General features: G+C 38.4%; 1 protein-coding gene across 4 annotated transcripts in view; it reads right to left on the bottom strand.

Moving 5' to 3' along the window:
• The window catches only part of FNIP2 (folliculin interacting protein 2), a 53,196-nt gene that overhangs the window by 14,757 nt on the left and 20,119 nt on the right, over positions 1–18,320 (bottom strand). For 2 of the 4 annotated variants that reach the window (XM_068942400.1, XM_009677150.2), the window contains exons 2-13: positions 15,206–15,332; positions 11,752–11,886; positions 10,609–10,709; positions 10,455–10,526; positions 9,647–9,747; positions 9,395–9,484; positions 8,225–8,296; positions 7,466–7,595; positions 3,273–3,474; positions 2,683–2,771; positions 1,854–2,000; positions 1,559–1,728 (exon numbers count right to left, since the gene is read on the bottom strand). In XM_068942400.1, coding sequence (XP_068798501.1) covers positions 1,559–1,728; positions 1,854–2,000; positions 2,683–2,771; positions 3,273–3,474; positions 7,466–7,595; positions 8,225–8,296; positions 9,395–9,484; positions 9,647–9,747; positions 10,455–10,526; positions 10,609–10,709; positions 11,752–11,886; positions 15,206–15,332 — 1,436 coding nt within the window. The remainder of the gene's footprint in view (positions 1–1,558; positions 1,729–1,853; positions 2,001–2,682; positions 2,772–3,272; positions 3,475–7,465; positions 7,596–8,224; positions 8,297–9,394; positions 9,485–9,646; positions 9,748–10,454; positions 10,527–10,608; positions 10,710–11,751; positions 11,887–15,205; positions 15,333–18,320) is intronic. The other 2 variants (XM_068942401.1, XM_009677151.2) reach the window with 1 other exon arrangement.

Here is an 18,320-nt window from a genome sequence, read left to right as displayed (position 1 = left end):
GTAATTGATGCATAATATGCAATAAGATCATATCTCAGAAGGTAGATCGACTGACACTCCAAAATGTTTACCTTAATAAAAAGTAATTTTCATTTTAAAAGCACCAAGCTTTTTTTTGTTTTGTTTTTTAAGAAGGAAACCAGCAGAGGGCAACATCTTACTATGCACCATCAGTTACTGCAACCACCTGATACTGGCTTTTGGGCTTTACAAGAACAAAGCAGAAACAAGAAGCATTTTGAGCTCCAGTACTCAGAATTTGGCTAAGGTGGTGCTGGTAGCAACATAAAGCCTGGGAAGGTGAGAAGGGAGACAGATTCTTGACCAATCACTGGCAGTGGCTCCTGGAAGAGACCACAAGAGCTACTGCCCATCTTACACCTCTGTTGCAGCTGGCTGTTACAATCACAGGCCTGGCTCCATCCTCAATACCCTGAGTCAGCTTCCATTTTCGTGTTCCCCCCCCACCCCCCCGGCCAAATCTAATCCATTACTCCTTGCATCACGTTTAAAATTCATCTGAAAACAGGAAATGCATCTTTTACTACAACTATATGGCCAAGGTGGCAACTCATAGTGCCATAAAGGCTACTAAGAAGAACGAATGGAACTAAGCTAGACAATAAGATGGAAACATGGCCAGTAGCACAGTGTAAAAGTCAGGTTACTGCTTTAGAGCTTTGCTACAGTATGCAGGTGTGTTATTTTACAGGCAATATAGTATATGATGTAATGTTAAGGCTGAGCTGATACCAAACTCACAGCTGCTGCAAAGAGGAGGAGGAATTTTCAAGGATTTACCACTGGCAGTGTTATTCTCTCAGCTCTCACTCATCTACTAATTTGACAGCAGTTGTTTAGTTCCCTGTATCAAAAAAATTCATAAGCTATATACTATTTGTTAGAAAACAGCCTGAGGAGCTGGGAGTAGAAAGTAAATCTTGGCCCAAGCCCACTCAAGTAACTGAATGAGTGGAGGTACTGCCAGCTACCCGTTTTCTATTCTGTTGTCTTGGTGTCCATCCTAGCTCTGTGAGAAAGAGGCAAAAGGAAGTAGCCAGGGCAAGACTAGAAAGGGCCTCCAAGGCCCAGAACACTTCCTTCCACCTACTCTATTCCCTCTCATTTCCCCCAGACTGCTCAGGCCATTTGGAACACTTGCACCCTCTTAAGATTTCTATACTAAGTTATTTTAACCAGGAAGTATAAAGGAGGAAGAGGAGAAGGGACCAAGGAAGCAGAGGAGAGCACCAGGCTAGGCTGACAGGCCTCTAGATATTCTCCTTACCCAGACTCATGACATCTGTTCATGGGCTCTGCCCAACTTACAGTTAGACTGATCAGCAAATCTTTTCTAGAGTTCCACTAGCAGTCATTAAAGACCTCAAGCCAGTGCTAGAAGAGATGTGACTATAAAGCTAAGCTGTACTAGTTCATAGCTAGCTTGAGAAACAACATCCAACTCCAAGTACACTTCCAAGTAGCTCTTGGATAAGAGGAGTGCATGCAGGAAGGGGTTAGTCTAGAGAAGTCTTGAAGTTTTCAATTTGCTACTAACCAAGCTGTGCCCAGAGAGGGTTATATGGATGAGATTTTGCCAGCATGTTCACAGACTGTGATGTGCGTTTCTCAGAGAAGGCCTTTATAGGAGGATGGTCAACTGGCATTACTGTTGGGACCCAAGCCAGATGATAAGTCAGCACCGCAGTTAACAAAGCAGCAAAGAACCTAGAAAAAAAAAAAGAATATGACCAACTTAATAATAGCAAAAGAATATCCCATTAAATGCTTGAACATATCACGTGCACTGGGAAGCACACAAGCTTTTAGGGAATATGGGGAAAAAAGCTTACTGGTTTTTGTTGATCTGTTCTATCAAAAATGTAAATTCTTTAAGAAAACGCTGACATAACTGGCTCTTTTCCAGGGTGTTGGACATCATATTAAGCCACACAGGCTCTGCAATCCTTGGAACAGAATACAGGTTCCAGATGGTAATTCTGCTCAGAACAAGAAACCCCCAAACAAGCGTTAACATGCAGCATTTCAAAGTTGCAAACACAAGTAGCCCGTTTCCTCTTCTATCATCTACTGGTTTTTTTTTTGTTTTTTTTTTTGGTAAGAGCTAGGAGACTGCGACCAAATTGGAAAAGTTTTCCCAGACACACTAATTCCTAGAGTGCCAGAATGCTAGAATGCTAGCCTGTTTAATTCAGTGTACCAATAACTTCTGATTCATGAATCTATTATTACAACAGCTCCTTAAAGTCTCTTCACATGAACTGCATATTCTTCTTCCCTTTCTTGCATTCCCCTCTGTACTTGTATGCAGAGAATTACAAATCATTATGAAGGGGAAAAAGAAACCATTCTATTCACATTCTGGACACTACAGAACTTCCACCCCATAAATGCTTCTCGTCTCTTTCCTGGGCTGTCCTTCTTGGATTGCGGATCTCTAAAAGTACTACTTTTACTCTTGTTCTCAAAATGGCTGAGACAGTTGGGATGAAGTTTTTCAAAAACATTTACCCAATGCCCAGCACAGGAAATTCAGTCATGCTAACTTCAAGACTGGCTAAATTACAAAAATCTGCATTCAGTTGCTTATAATTGGAAGTGGTAAGCAACTTTAGAGGAGCATGAGAACAGCTCTCTTTCTGAGAGCCCCCATCAACTCACCTGAATTCTCCCAGGGCATCCATGACACGGCTGATATAAACCTGCACTCTTTGGCTAGATTCCGCTATTCTTCTGCAGCAGATCATGGCCTTGATTAAGAGTTAAATACAGAAAACAGCTTCTTAAAGGATTCATATTCTTCATTTGTTAAGCTTCATTAACGTTTCAAGATAATTAATAACCCCAGTGCTACACAGCCACTCAGGACAGCAACAGCTGCCAACCTCCCTCTATCACACCATGAAAGACCAATCCCTAAAACTAGACATGGGAAAAGAGGAGAACATTTTGGAGAGAGGAAGGGGAAGACAGCACCAAACACGTCTTATCTCTCTTTTAGTGACTGCATGAAAGGGTAGAATACAATCATTTCGAGGTTCCAGGGAGTCAAGACCACCTCAGTGGAATAAAAGGAAAAGGAAAGAAAAACCACCTGCAACATACAACTCTCCATAGTAAGGAGGGAGGAAAGCTTGGAACCACACAGCTTTCTCCCACTCCTTCCCAGACTTCATCTATTAGATTCCAGAATACTTTGTTCTAGTCTGGCACTTATTTTTCCCACGTTAAGCCAAATTATTGTTCCATACCTTTTCTATTGCATACTTTAGCTTGTTCATGTGGGATTCAAAAAGAGGGAAGTGAGAGAAAAAGAAGTCCTGGAAGTGTCTCTGTGCTTCTTCTTTTTCAGGTAGAGAGAAGATTATGCTGATTGCAATTTTTTTCCTCCGAACCATTGCAGGATTGGAGCCGCAGTTTTCATCAACCATACTAAACATTTCTTCAGTGGACCTGTAAAAAAGATCTGTTAGGACAGCTTTACATGTATTAAAGCCAATTTATCTTCTATCCATCTCTACACATAGTTAAAGGGAACTCATGCTTAAGTCTGCCTTACCTATCTGCACAAAAATTTGCTGTCACCTGTCTCTGTTCACAGCAAATATCCAGCAATTTGATGGACAAGACCTGTGGTTACTAAAATGGATTGGAGAAAGGCTACCCCAGAGGGGCTAGCAGTTAAGACGCAGTGAAAGCTTTCTTCTAGAACAGAACAACAAAATCCCTCCTTCTGGATGTATTTGCATTTATAAAAACAAAACAGAAGCACAACAGATAGTAATGTGCAAAAAAAGGTTATAGGGAAACTGACAGAGCTGGGAACTGAATCCAGCTCTCAAGTTCCTGCCCAGCTCCTCAACAGTATGCCCACAATGTTCTTAAATCTATATAATCTCTCATACTGCTCATGAGATAAGTTGGAAAACACACTACCTGTCCAGCATCTTAAGATGCCTACTGTAAAACAACCATTAAAAGCATGAAATATAAGTTTCTATTTTAACCGAAGACAAAACATCACCACTTAGTAATTACTGTGAAAACACAGTTTAATGCCTACAAATACATGTAGGCCTAGCTCAAAATTTGCTATACCTTAAAAAGCTTTGCTTCCTGCTAAAAAATTAAAAAGTGGCCATTTTACAGCCATCTATAATGTTTCCCCAAGCTGTTGGGGAAACAACAGCTTCCCCAGCTCACTAGATAGTTCTGCCACATTTCTCTCAACAGTGGTGCCAGCGTTCAATATCACACAAGGGGATTAATACTGCTTAATATTGTCATCATCAACCTGGACTATGGATCAGAACACACCCTAAGTAAGTTTGCAGATTATGCCAAAATTTGGGGTGGTAGGGTGGGAAACGGTCAATACACTGGAGGGCATGTCTACCATTCTGAAGGATCTTAACAAGGAACAGTTAAGTTCAACAACAAATTGTCATGCAAGGCAGAAGCCCTGCACCTGGGACAGAACATCCTCATACAACTATATGGCTTGGGGGCTGACTGTTCAGGTAGCATCCTACAGGCAAGGCCCTGGGAGTGCTGGCAGGCAGCAAAATGAACATTAGTCAGCACTGTACCTGGGAAGCAATAAAGATTAATTGCCTATTGAGCTGTATTAGCAAGAGCCTAGCCAACAAGGCAACATAAGTCAATATTCTCTGTTTGGCACTTAGAAGGCAACACCAGAACTGCGTCCAGTCCACAAACTCGGGCAAATCCAGTGAAGGACCAAAGTGTTAAGGAGCCTGGAGCACATGACATACAAGAAAAGTCTGAAAGTGCTGGGTTTGTTCAGCAATCTTCTACTATGCAGTGGGTGGGCGAACATTGACTCGCATCCTTTGGCTGTAAACAAGATGCAGCACAGAAATTTCTGGTTATATATAAAAAATAAAATCACAGAAAAAGTTTAGACAATGGAACAGGCTTCTCAGAGAGGCTGTGGAACCCCCATCCTTGGAGATTTTTAAAATTCAATAAGACAAGTTCCTGAACAACCTGATCTAACTTCCAGGTCAGTCCTGCTTTGAGCAGGTGACTGAGTTAAAAGACCTCCACTGGTTTCTACCAACCTAAAATTTTCTGTGATTAAACAAAAGAGTGGCAGTCCACCCCACCCATTCCTCCACAAATACTTGCACTGCAGATTTAAGTACTGAAGATTCTGGATTTGCAGAGCTATTACTTTCTCTTGTTCCAAGTTTCTGAATCAATTTCACTGTGAAAAATATATTAAGTAGAAAAATAATATATATTAATGATTAAAACAGCATGGTCAGAATTTCTTTCAGAAGGAAAATTCTAACTGAATAACGGTGTTTAATCCGTATTGAGAAACTGTGAGGGAAAGAGGGAGAGAATAGGCAGGAAAAAAAGCCACATACAACCAAACACGTTTAGAGGAGCAGCTCAAGTGGAAATAGCTTGTTTTTTGACTTTCCTTGTAAGTTAAAACTGCAATAGGAGTAAGTGGTAGATTTAAGATTTTTAAGGCTTTCGAGATCAGAATTATCTTGAAATGGAGCCTGAGGCATTTACAGACCACTGTGAAGCAACTAACAAGAGGAAAGCCTGAATGCTAAGCTTTCATTCTAAGAATACGTAGTTTACAGTATAATCGGTTTGATAAAGTTATATATACACAAAAATTTCTCATCACAGAGATATAAGTCCAGGAATACAGGAAAAAAAACAAACAACAAAAAACCAGCAGAAACGGCTTGTGGGAAAACATCGTTCAAGACAAAAACATAACCCCAGTTGAACTGCAGGAACTTACATGCAGAGACAGAAATTCCCAAGGAAGCTGGGAAAACACAGTCAGTCAGCATCTAAGAAACATCACAAACCAAGTTTTTGTACTGCTTCCCAGGAATGGATATTGAAGAACTGAGGTATGACTGCGAGAGAAGCCTTTTCAGAGCTGCTTATCTAGCTTGTCCGCCAATTGACTACCTGGAGCTCTAGCTAGATGCTCCATTTCCTTTGGGCTAGTGGGCCTAAAACATCAGTTAGAAGCTGTACAAGCTTGGCTGTACAAATTGAAGTGTAAACTCTGCTGTCACTGAAGTATTCAGCCAGGAACTCACTGTTTCACTAGCACGTGATCAGAAAACAAATACCTGAAGAGTCTCTTTGGCTTAGAAAGAACCCCAGACCAAAGGCAGTTCCAGACATTAGAATTAATAATGTCCGCTTTCCAAGATCTTTTCCCAGTATGGATTCTCCAACACGGAACAAATTATTCTCTTCAGTGAATAAGAAGCTTAATAAGGCTATTTTACTTTTTTCCATAACACTTTCAGGTACTTTATCTGTGAAACTTTGGCTACTTCCTACGCTGGGCTGAAATTGCCTTATTTCCCTCTCAACATTTTAACCCATCTGGCATGCACTGCTCTAATAGCCTTATTCCCTTAGGAAACTTGGCTAAAAAGTACTTCTATCTACTGAACATAAAATGTTTGCTAGCTCATTCTTGCCTGCAAGCGTGATTTAGAAAACAGCATTGCTACATTGGAACCGTTGCATGATTCCTCATGTTAAAAATGATTCTGTGAGAATTTTCTGGAAAAAGGTTCAAGTGATGCCACTAGGGAAAGTAAATGATGGCATAATTAAAACATATTTGCAATTGGCCTTTTCCAAAGGGAGTATTTTTTTTTTTTAAATGATTAGTTTTCATTAGCCGCTTTTAAGCTTATCTGAAGACAGCGAAGAAGGAGAAAGTACACACAGCAGGAGTTTTTTGTAGCCCTTCACTAATTCCATGCAGTCTCTGGGTGCAGGTGGATGAGTACATATGAGAAGATAATCAAGATTCATTTGCTATTTTGTCACTGATGAGGGAGGAATTTGCTTATTACCTGTGAAAGGTCTGTTGCATTCCATGCTTTGTTATGCCACTGAGCTACAAAAGCTAATAAAATTCCAAAACAGAAGCCAAGCTTTTTGATCACAGCTCTTTTTTCCTTCCTGTTTTGGCAGAAGTCACTTCAGGAACAGCCTGTACCAGCCAAGAGAGTCGTCATGGGCTGTTGCTCCAAAACGTCAGTAGCTGTTCACTAGTCAGACTTCATCATAGTATAATGTAATAATTACGGCAGCAGTGCTGTTACAATCTCTTTCATCTCAACAGGCTACTCTGCTTTTTCATAAATGGTTTGACTTGCTTTTCAGAATGGGGTCTTTTGACACACAGCCTATACCTTCAATAAAAACAACTGTATTTCAGATCCAGCCTTGTAGCTTATATTCAGCCAAAACGTGATCTTTCTTCATATTGGCAATCTTACGCAACATGCACAGAAGTCAGACTGAAGTGAGAGTACTTTTTAATAACAGGATTTGTCCTGTTAAAGAAAAGATGCTTAAGCTCTATTTTGCTATTGCTGCCAAATAGCTGTTGTAAACAGAAAGCTGCTGCACTCACCACCTTGGAATAATTCCATTCTCTAAACTGGTTGTCTGACTTCGGAGCCAGCGACGTTGATAGCTGCTAGAAGATGATGATGAAGAGCTTGGAGATGGAAAAGGAGTGACCAGAAGACTGCTCAGAGATGCTATCAAGAAAGCAAAAATCACAACATATATTGAATTACATTGAGTGCTGGTTCAACGTTTTCCTTTATACTCTAACTTAGGACAAGTTCCTCTGAATATTGGTCTAGCTTGCTGACCTTTCTAAACAGTTAGTAAAGTAAGTTTTCACATAACTCTCTCTTTTGTTGAGAGACGATAATCATTTTAAGCATTCCTTGCTGCCTTAAGATTTTTTCTTCTTATGAAGTCTTCCCTACAAGAACATACTAAGTCTTCTCACTCTCATCAAAAGCATTCTGTCCTAAGAGGTGTTACCCTCCCATCACAATAGGCAGACAGCTGGCCTCCTCTTCCTGCTGAGTGCAAAAACCTCTGCTCTTCTCTCGCTTTAGTGAAGGCTCCAGCCAATTTTTCTCCAGCTTACAAATTAGTAAACCTCCAGAGAATCATGGCCGTAAACAAAGAATATCATTAAAACTATTCCTTCATATAGAGTTTGAGGAGGAGAAAAAAAAAAAGAAGGAAAATTGCTTAGCAGATCCAGAAAAGTTTAGATAGATAGGTCATAAGGAACCTAAAATTTCAAAGTGAATCTCTTGGCTAAAGAAGTGTAACAATTACAGAAGTAGGCAAATAAGGCAGCAGATACCTGACCGGGCAATGCCGCTGTCTCTGTCCTCATTTTGTCCTCTGCTTGGCATATCAACAGGTGTGCTGTGTGCTAAAACAAACAGATCAGATCAATAGAAAATATTACATAACTCATCATACTATTTGTCAGTTTAAAAAAAAGTGTTTGAGCTTAAAGGTCATACAACAGCAAAGTTACATCCTGTACTGCTACTCCAAATAAGTAGAGTATGGTGTGAGCAGAGATGATAGCAAACAGTATTTCTATACTGAATATTGTATTACCAAAGAAAGTTGGTTACTTGCTCCAAACTAAAGATGTCTAAGAACCCTGAGAACGTGAATACGGTTTACATTGCTGGAAGTCAGACGGGCTCTGAAATAAGGACAGATGCTACCCCCACCTGTCACTCTTGAATTTTTTGCACTGGGGGAGGGGAGGTAGCAACTGTCATTTTGAACAGGCTAACCTTGTAACAGATCAGTCAAATACAAGTTCCATTAAGTTTCAGATTTGCTTCCCAGTTAGATATTTACTATTCTCAAAGCCTCTCAGTAAGAAACACTCAGCCTATGTTGTACTATATTGAAGATTGTTAGTAGTGCAGAGTCACTCAAACTGCAAGGCATGCAAGATTTTGCACAGGCTGTGAAGAAACTGCATTGGTGTTCTAGTGTACATTTTTGCAATTAACAGAACTAATTAAGCCTAAGATCTACCCACCTGCATAGGTCATCAATATGCCTGTAAGAGGAGACTTTACATAAAATAGTTTGAAGTTTTGACAATTAAATAAATTGATATTGTTAAAAAGAAAAAGCCTTAAAGGCTCCCAGACAGCTCAAAAGCTGAAAGAAGAAAAAGCTGCACACCAGCAAGAAACCAGACATAAACCAGGAAACATAAGTTCTCTAAGAAATGTAAGGGCTCATTTATTATCAAACAGATACTAAAAAATAATTCTTAAAATTAAACACAGGAGTTGGAAATAGAAAGTGAACAAGAAGTAATTAATTCAGTCAGTTTTTTTGGAAAAAAAATTTAAGTATAAAGCCAGTTTTGGCTGTTTTCACTGTCTTAGCCCTTTATTTCTAAAGAGTAATTATGGATCCCCAGTGAGGATTCAGAAGGTGCGGATTTGCGTGTGCATGTGGATGGGTCACACTGTGGTTGGCATTCCACACAAACCTGCAAAGAAAGAAGCACTGCGGATGAGCCGGAGGGGGCCTCCTTCAGACACACCCTGCAGCAGTTTGCTGCTACACAGCTGTAACACACCTAGGAAACAAAAGCAATGTAGAGAAAATGCAATGCAGGAAAAAAAAAAAAAAAAAAAAAAAAAGGGCGATGCACGGAGGGGTGGGGGCGGGGGAAGAACTCAAACTACATGAACAGATGGCTTCATGTTGTGAGAAGGACATAGAACCTGAAAATATTTACCTAAATTACTTCCACTGCGACAGGTTCCCAAACCATTCTGATTAGAGCTCAACTTTCCCAGGCTGGGATCTTGGTTGATGTATTCAAAGCTATCTTGTAAGCTAAAAAAGGGGAAAAAGCCAGTGTTTCTAAAGCAAGTGGTTAAAGGTCAGTGTTAGCTTGAGGAGTAAGCTCATTTTAATAAGAAAAGAGAAGGCTGAAGATTAACTTCACAACCAAACTCAAGGACCAGTAGGCTTTCTGAGGCCATAAAGAAACAGTCATTTATTTTCTGCAGTAAGCTCCCTCTTTGAATTATTGTAAACTTTTCTCTGTCACATTTAAGATTCAGTTTATTCATATTTGCTTATTTCTGAGATAAGTAAAATGAGAACAGATGAGGAAACACTACATCCTCTGTCACTGTTGAAGGAAACAGGAGTGAGGTACAGGGATTAAAAAAAGCTACCTCAACATACACCTTCCCTTCTTTACCCTTCTGGCAGTCAGAAGAGATAGAGGCTTTGAGTGTTTAAAGCATCTAACCTCTGAAGTTTGTTGCATGCTCTGGACAAATTAAGTAGTGGAAAGTAGCTGAGATTTTATTTTTTTTAATTTGGGTGGAATAGCTAAGCTCTATCATTTGAATACTTCTCCATAATGCATACTTCATTTCTCTTTTTTCGCTAGACCTTTCCACTTCAGCTAAGTCAAATTTAGAGGCAGTGACAGAAGGGCTACAAAAGGAGAAAAAACAGTAGGATAGGAAAGAAGATAGCATTGGCAAGGGGAGGGGAGGAAAAAAAAAAAAAAAAAAAAAGACGCTTACTTATTGTTGCTTCCACTGAAGCTTCCTACCCTGGCGGAGAAGACTTTACTTATCATCAATTGTGGGGGAGAGCTGAAAGGATAAACAGTCATTGAAGTGAGTCATAAATTCCAAGTGCCTAACAAGACGGTGTATCACAGAAGAAAACACTCACCGTATATAGTGAATTTTCAAGGTGGAACCTTTGTAACTCATTGCCACTGAGCCAAACATCATTTCTCCCAGCATGTTGACATCAGAGGCTGGTCTGGTGTACTAAATAGACAAGAAGATAGGAAGAGCAGTAAAAACCTGGCACACTCTTAAGTTAACATAGTGCCATAGTACTACATTTCGGATGGAGAATACAAACAAGTTCTGCTTTTCCGTGTAGAATGACAGATCTGGTGTGGCTTTTACACAAAGTGCAAGTACAACACGACCACCCTCTGCTTTGCTCACTAGAAGGGCCACTGCTACCCTTGTTCCATGGGAACTCACAGATACAAGAAAGGAAAAAAAAAAAAAATTACTGCACATTGGAAAAATAGCTGTGGCCCAGCAACATTCTCATATAACAGAGTGCTTAAATGAGACTATAATGTTCACAGGACTTAATATTCTGTGGTCTGGATCCCCAAGCAGCAAACGCTTTTCCTGATTCAAACTAAGTCCTCCTTCAATGACCTTATAAAAAGCTTCTTGGAAGCATATTTGATTGCAAAATAATTTGCGGAGACTGTTTCTGAGCATAACAAGTCCTATTTCTCCTCATATTTCGAAGACCCATCATCAATAGCAGATATGGGAGAAGTTTGCCGTTTGTAAAGGAAATGGTTTGCTTTCTAATTTAACCTAAGTTTTTTTTCTACACTAATCTATACATGCTTCAAATTACATTATTCTAGATGAAGTACTTATGCTTTTACTGAGGAACAGCCAGAGCATCTAAAAAATTCTTAGTTTCTTTTACAAAATTCATGTCACTGTTTTCAACAGCTTCTTCAGAACTTGTTAGAAGCATAGATAGACTTCTTTTAACAGAAAAAGAGACAGCTGTATATCACTTTATGACTTAAACAATAACGCTATTAATTTTTCCTGTAAAATTTCCAATAAGGTCAAGACAGACTAAAAGCTTAAGATGTACCCAGATGTTATTACTCCACAACACTTCAAAGATTGGATAGAAATTTCACCCTTCAGACAAATTTGTTATATGCTAGAAGTATAAGTAGCCATTCAGCACAGGTAAAGTTAAGGCTTACAGAAAAGCTGTTCAGTAAAAACATCCAAGAAAAGTGATGGATAACATTACCTGATACTTCGGTATCTGCTCTTTGATATTTGGCACACAACTTATTGAGGGGCTGTGGGAAGAAACACTGTTGTTCCCATTGCTTGCTTGGCAGTTCTTGGCAGAAGCCTTTACAGCAGCATCCTCTGTCATCCTCTGTGTCAAAACAGAGCGATATGATGAAAAGAAAGAAAATATGGAAATTCCCATTTGTACATATACCATGGGAAGATTTTTGTTAAAATACAGTTCAGCAACAAAAAAAACAAAATACGCTTATCTGGATCAAAAAATACATTTAGGTTTTTAAAGAAAAAAGCCAATGTCACAGAGGAAGTGCAGAATTACTCTGATATTTAAATCCTTTTTAGAGAAATAAGCATAGTATCATACTCATGCTCACAGTAGTAAGTCAGATAAAGTTTGAGAAGATCACTCCCAATTGTTATGAATACACGCTCTGTGCAACATTTGCCAAAATTTATGTAAACAAATCTCAGCTTATAGGTGGCTTGCAAATTACCTTCGGCAACCGTTTGCACAACGAGCCACTCAAATTGCATATTATTTTTGCTCTGCAACTGATAACAGATTCCTTAAACAGAAGAACAGCCAGTTAAAAAAAAAAAAGTGAACAATGCATCATTTGGTAGAATTATCAGGTTATAAAATCCTTTTTCAAAACCTGTATAAAAGTTGTAACAAATAAGCAAATAAATGTTCAAATCCAGGTGACTGTTTAATTCAAAGATTACTCTCAAACCACTATGTTGTAACAACCTCTCAGAATACAACAAAAAAATTTAAAGCCAGCCTTGCAAAATATTGATTACATTGACACTATTTGTACATGTTTCATAAGAAAAGCAGTATTTAGTAGGAATTTAGGAATTTCCCTTCATAAACAAGGTTACCTTGAATAAAAAGCAACCTGGTTCTTGTTTTCTTTAACAGATTTTAAGTTGAAAGGCCACTAGACATCAATTTAAAAGGGCCATATTATTTAGAATGTCTGTCAGGTGCATTTGAAATAATTTATATTAAGGAAATAAAATTGCAACCCTGCAGCAATGCAAACTGCTTAGAAAGTCTCAGAAAGCTCATCTCATATTATTAAACTTGTTATATACTTAAAAAATTAAAGATTACTTAATGAACGTATATTGAATGTAAATCAATGTACACATACAGTACAGTATGAACAGTAGAACAGGTGCACAGTAGAACAAATGACAATTTTGCAGGTCTCATTTTGTACCAATATGTTTTACCTTATTGGGAACATGCGCTCACAGAGTTTAACTTTTTTTTTTTTTTTTTTTAAACGTGAATAAGACATCAGCAGATAAATGGTTACAGGAAAAAAAAGCAAGCAGGCAGAAAAAGAAATAGCAATAACCAAGGCGCTACTATAAAAACCAGCTATAGCCCAATTTATGTCAAGCATTTTGGGCTCAGTAAGACAAGAAAGGAACTGTAATAGGAAATGAAATTGAAGTAAAAGTAGAATCCAAATACTGCACTAGAAAGACTGATTTTCAGATGAACACTTTGAATACTGCAATGCAGTAAGTAGCAAGTTTTAGAACACTCAAGTCTCAATGACAAGGAGCTGGAATGGGTAAAAGGGAAGATAGAGAAGCAAAAGGGAACAGTGAGCCAAGAAAAGTGGAATAAATAATTTACATGCCATTATTGTAAAAGCTTAAGTTACAGTGACAGTACAGGCTCCTCTACTAATTTAAAAATAAACTTAGCATGTTATAAAAAAGCAAAATCCTTTATGCACATGTAGCCTGATCTGTCTTTCATATTTTATCCCCACATTTGCACTCCTTTTGTGCAGCTTTTCTTGGCATGGCATTTATGTAACTGCTGCTTATCTAATCCCAATGTGACCATCATTAGGTGGCTACAAATACAAAAAAGTTAGTAGTCACGTGCTTAACAAGACAAACATAGTGTATTTGAAGAGCTGATGTGGAGAAGCTCTACTGTGTTTTGGAAGATGGATAAATGCACAGTACACACACACATATTCTTGATTTCAGTTTAAGCAGGACTGAGCTTAAGAGTAATTTTGCCTTCAGTTTAAATGAATTAAGTACTAGGATTACTGCTTGATAACATTCCAAACAACAAATAGGACCAAGCATTCAAGACTGCTTCTAATACCTAGGTGTCTACTTGCCATTCAAAATTGTTTGGCTTATTTAGGGGGTACATAGATTAGCATCTGACTAGAAAACAGATTATATCCTGCATCACGTTATGAGGCTGGTTATGATCTGTTTTATGTCAGTGTTGCATAGAGTTTTTGATGGGACATTTTGTAGTTAACTTTTTTAAAATATTAAAGTAAGTGAAATTAAGCTGAGCATTTAAATGAAGTCAAATACATTTTTCACACATTTCCCCTTCACATGCTATGTTTTTTAAACGAACTTTGAGATACCAAGTAACAACCTTGATAATGCGGCTTGTAACTCAAGGAGAAAAAAAGATTAACAGACCAATCTGACCCACTTATCCTCATAAGTAGATAGAGGATAAGTCATCAGCAGATGATGCTCAGCCTTACTGATTTGGCTTAAGCCCACAAGGATATCTTTGCAGTGTGACTGAAATAGTTAGAAATTGATGCTACTTAAGCTAGAAATTGCTGTTATTTAAGCATCTTAATAAGAGTCATTTCTATAAATCACTGCTATTTCTAAACTATATAGCTAGTGACCATGCTCGTCTGCTAGCAAAAACTTTAAAACAAAAATATATATCTTTGTTTTTTTGTTTTTGGTTTTTTTTTTTTTTGAAACAATTCAATGCTGAAAAAGCAGCACAGAGCTAGTAGGGAAAAATTATTATTTTGCTTGACTTAAAGTCACCGTAGTTTGCCAAAACTTTACTCCGTAATTTGTGTGCCAAGAATTTGCATCTTGACAGCATCTATTCTTGCTTCTGTTTATGTCATCAGAAGTTTGTTTTGTGATCATATATTATTATGCATCAGTCTTGCACATTAAGTGGTTAGCTGAAGTAGAGTTGTTTTAAATTCACACAAAGCCAACAACTGTACTGATCCAAATACTAAAGGAAGATCAGCTCTTTTAGAGGCATGCTAGACATCACTAGAAAAATGGGACTGTACAACCAGGGCTAACAACAAAAAGCAATCCTATTCAATATTAAAGGAAATATTCAAATTAAAGGGTATAGATTGCTTTGTCTGAAATCAAGACAGGGCCTAAATTGTTCAGTATCAGTACCATATTTATATCTAAAGATGCCAAATACCAGATATGTTTTCACTGACTTTTTGGAATCTAAAATACTCTTCTTGTAGTTATTACAGAATTCAGACAAAGTGAAAGATCACAAACAAGGTTAAGAACTTGATATTGTCAGTTTAAAACTCCTACTTTGGGGGAGGGAAATAACAGCTTGGTGGAACAGAAGCAAAATTAGCATTTCATACCTGAACCACAGCTTCATCAATTTTGCGGACTGCTTTGGAATCAAATAAGACCTGTCTGCCTCTTCTCTCACAGTCTTGGTAAACTATCAGACGGATCTCATTCAAGTCAAACTCTGAACAGGACCAGCTGTAGATTATAAGCACAAGAGATTAAAATACTGTGCTTACTCTGCAAGCTTATTTAAGTGAAGAAACAAGTATTCAGCAAATGCATCTTTTATTCAGTATTTACAAGAATCAGACTATAATCACAGAACTCCGTAGAGGAACTCAAAGCGTCCTCTAAATCAAATATTGTTGATATACAGGGAGGCACAGCCAGAACAAGTTTTCATTCACCCTTCCTTCAAAATTGTTCATAAAGGGAAGACAAAACTTTGTCTCAGCAATCTGTTCCAGCACTTAACTGCCCTTAAATTTATGCCTTCCTTCCCTCTTTCTCTCCCCGCCCTCCTACCCCCCCACCATGCACCTGTCTGGGTCATCCTTATTTCGAAGTAGGTATACTATTTCTTGCAATTCTCTTAGTGATAATAAAGAACAAACAATTACCATCTTCTTTACTGTAGCCTTTTATAAGCTGGAATACTATGCCCTCCTTCATTCTTTTCTTATCTAAGTAACAGAACCCTAACGCCTTTCAACCTTTTTTCTGTCAATGAGCATGATCTTAAAATGGCCCAGTATGTTCACATCTTACTTCACATGATGCCAAAAGCTGGACATAGTACTGAACCAGGACCTTACCAGCAAAAGGAGAAATACTGCTTCACTGCATTAGGCATGAGAACTTAAATTTAAGTGTACTTCAATTGATATTTCCTTCTATTGTACTAGCACCATAGTTTCAACTTAGTCAGTTTGTGGCAACTGTACCACCTAGCAGTACTCCTCAAACATCCCAGAAGATAAAAGCTGTCTGTCAAGTCTCAGAGTTCACAACATTTCAGAATTCACAACCTAAGACAATTTTGTCCTTACAGATCCTGAAATACTGTAGACATAGAAAGACTATAGTGAAAATGTTGTGATTTTTCCATTATTTAATTCTTATAAGAAAAATACAGGGTTTACATTGTTTCTGTAAATTTTTCCTCTTCTTTTCTGAGAAGTTTTAGGTTTTACAGACCAATCAGATTACTGAGACTTGATCTCCAACTATGATGAAACTCATAATAAATGAGACTAAGATACTGCTGATATTCCATCTCAAGTAAAACAATTCTGCTAACCCAGAATTTGCCCACTTCTCCAAGATACTCCATGACACATGATTTAGTCTCCTCAAGCTACTGCACAGAATTCAAGCACATAACTTATCACGGCTGCAAGAGGAAAGGACATTCCTTCCTAATTCCAAAGGGAGTCAGCCTACACGTCAGTGCACAGAGGCTTGGTTAGCCTTACATTCAGCTACACAAAATGCTTTTCGTATGATGTAGTTGACAAGTTGAAACAAATGGAAAAAACCGGCACAGGGTACAACAGTGCAACACAGCACAGGTAGCAATCTGGTGCTCAGCTCAGTCATATTGCATCATCCTTGACCTAGATAGACCACATCCAGGGGGTGAGAGTACAACTGTTATTAATAGTTTTTGGTTTAACATATTGCACAATAGACTTCGGTCAAGACCACACTGATTTCCCATCAAAATGATGTTTCATTTAGTAATTTTCCTAAATCATGCCTTACAGAGAATGAAGGTGGAGAATGGATGGAAGGCCACAAAACCCCTTTACAAGCGAAAGACAAGAATTTTTGAAGCTATTGTATTCCATATACTGTTAACAGTCGTAGATCAATAATGCAGTAAGCACCATCAACTCCCGCCTCCCGCTATAGTCACACAGTTAGTTGCCACGGGTAACTGCTTTAGAAGTACACTCAAAGACTTGCAGACGAAAGTCAATACAAGTAAAGCAAGGCTGATTTCTTCTTTGTGCTTTATCTTGAGCTTTAGAGATCTCCTCCCCTTTCAACATAATCAGAACGGCACTAAATAAGCACCTTTTTTCAAAACCCAAAGATCTTATCAAACTGGAAGACTTTACTCTTTCCTTTTAAATACCTTTCGACAGAAAAAAAGAGATTCCCATCTATACTGCAAGGTACTCAGATGCATGTGTACTTTGTGTACTCATAATATGTGAGGGTCCAATATACAGACCACATATCTAGACCACAGAACAATGCTAAGGGCTGTTTTGCCATTAACAGTGAGGAAACAGGTTGATGTGTTTGTAATACGCTGCCTCCAAAACGCTAGGAGTGCCAGACATTTCTTTTCAAGTCTTCCCTTTCAAAGGGAGTCCCAGCATTAAGTTAACCTGCATGAGATGAGACCCGATATCATTGTTGATAGTTGCCCAAAGATCCTACACACCTCACATGTACAAAGAGCCGCAACTACACCATCTGCTTTAAGTCTTTTACTAGTTTCTCAACCCACTGCCAATGTAAGTTTTAAAAAATCCAGTTGAACAGAATGCAGGAGAAGTTAGAGCCATCAATAGATTTGTTTCTAGTTTACCTCATGAATCTGATATCCTTTTCTAACTGCATCCCTGTTTGGTTAGATAGTTGGCTATTTATTTGCACCCTCTTTCCAATAGACAATATTAGAATCATTCTTGAAGCAGCCCCACTGGTTTATTAAACAGGTAACAGGCTATCCTTCCTTTCAACAACAAAGTTAAGGAATAGCTCTATATCCTTAATCTGCATCACACAAGAGCAAAGCTTTTCTTATCCCTAGGACTGGCACAGCAGGGTCAGTAGTCTGGACCTCAGGACTCCAAGCCAGAACTACAAATAACTCATTTTAGGCAGACTGAGACAATCCAGCCCTGTATCCAGCCACCAAGACTAACAGCATGCTTGATACCTGTGTTATCTGTTCATGAGGAAACTTAAATTCACGTAACTCCTGTGTTCTGCACTAAAGTGAGCTTACTGTTAGTTAGGTGTTGTTTATGTACACCAACTTCCGTATAAGGAGTGAACTAGGTTTTATAAATTGGCTTCTACTTTAGCACTTGTTAGAAGCCTGCTGAGGTGCCCTTGCACACTCTAATTAAAGACTGCTGCAATCTTTCAGAACTTTGAGCAGAT

The sequence above is a fragment of the Struthio camelus genome, chromosome 4 (genome assembly GCF_040807025.1).
Source record: "Struthio camelus isolate bStrCam1 chromosome 4, bStrCam1.hap1, whole genome shotgun sequence".
NCBI classification, from domain to species: domain Eukaryota; kingdom Metazoa; phylum Chordata; class Aves; order Struthioniformes; family Struthionidae; genus Struthio; species Struthio camelus.
The sequence above is the reverse complement of the archived record's forward strand: the minus strand, read 5'-3'. Positions and strand labels throughout refer to the sequence as shown.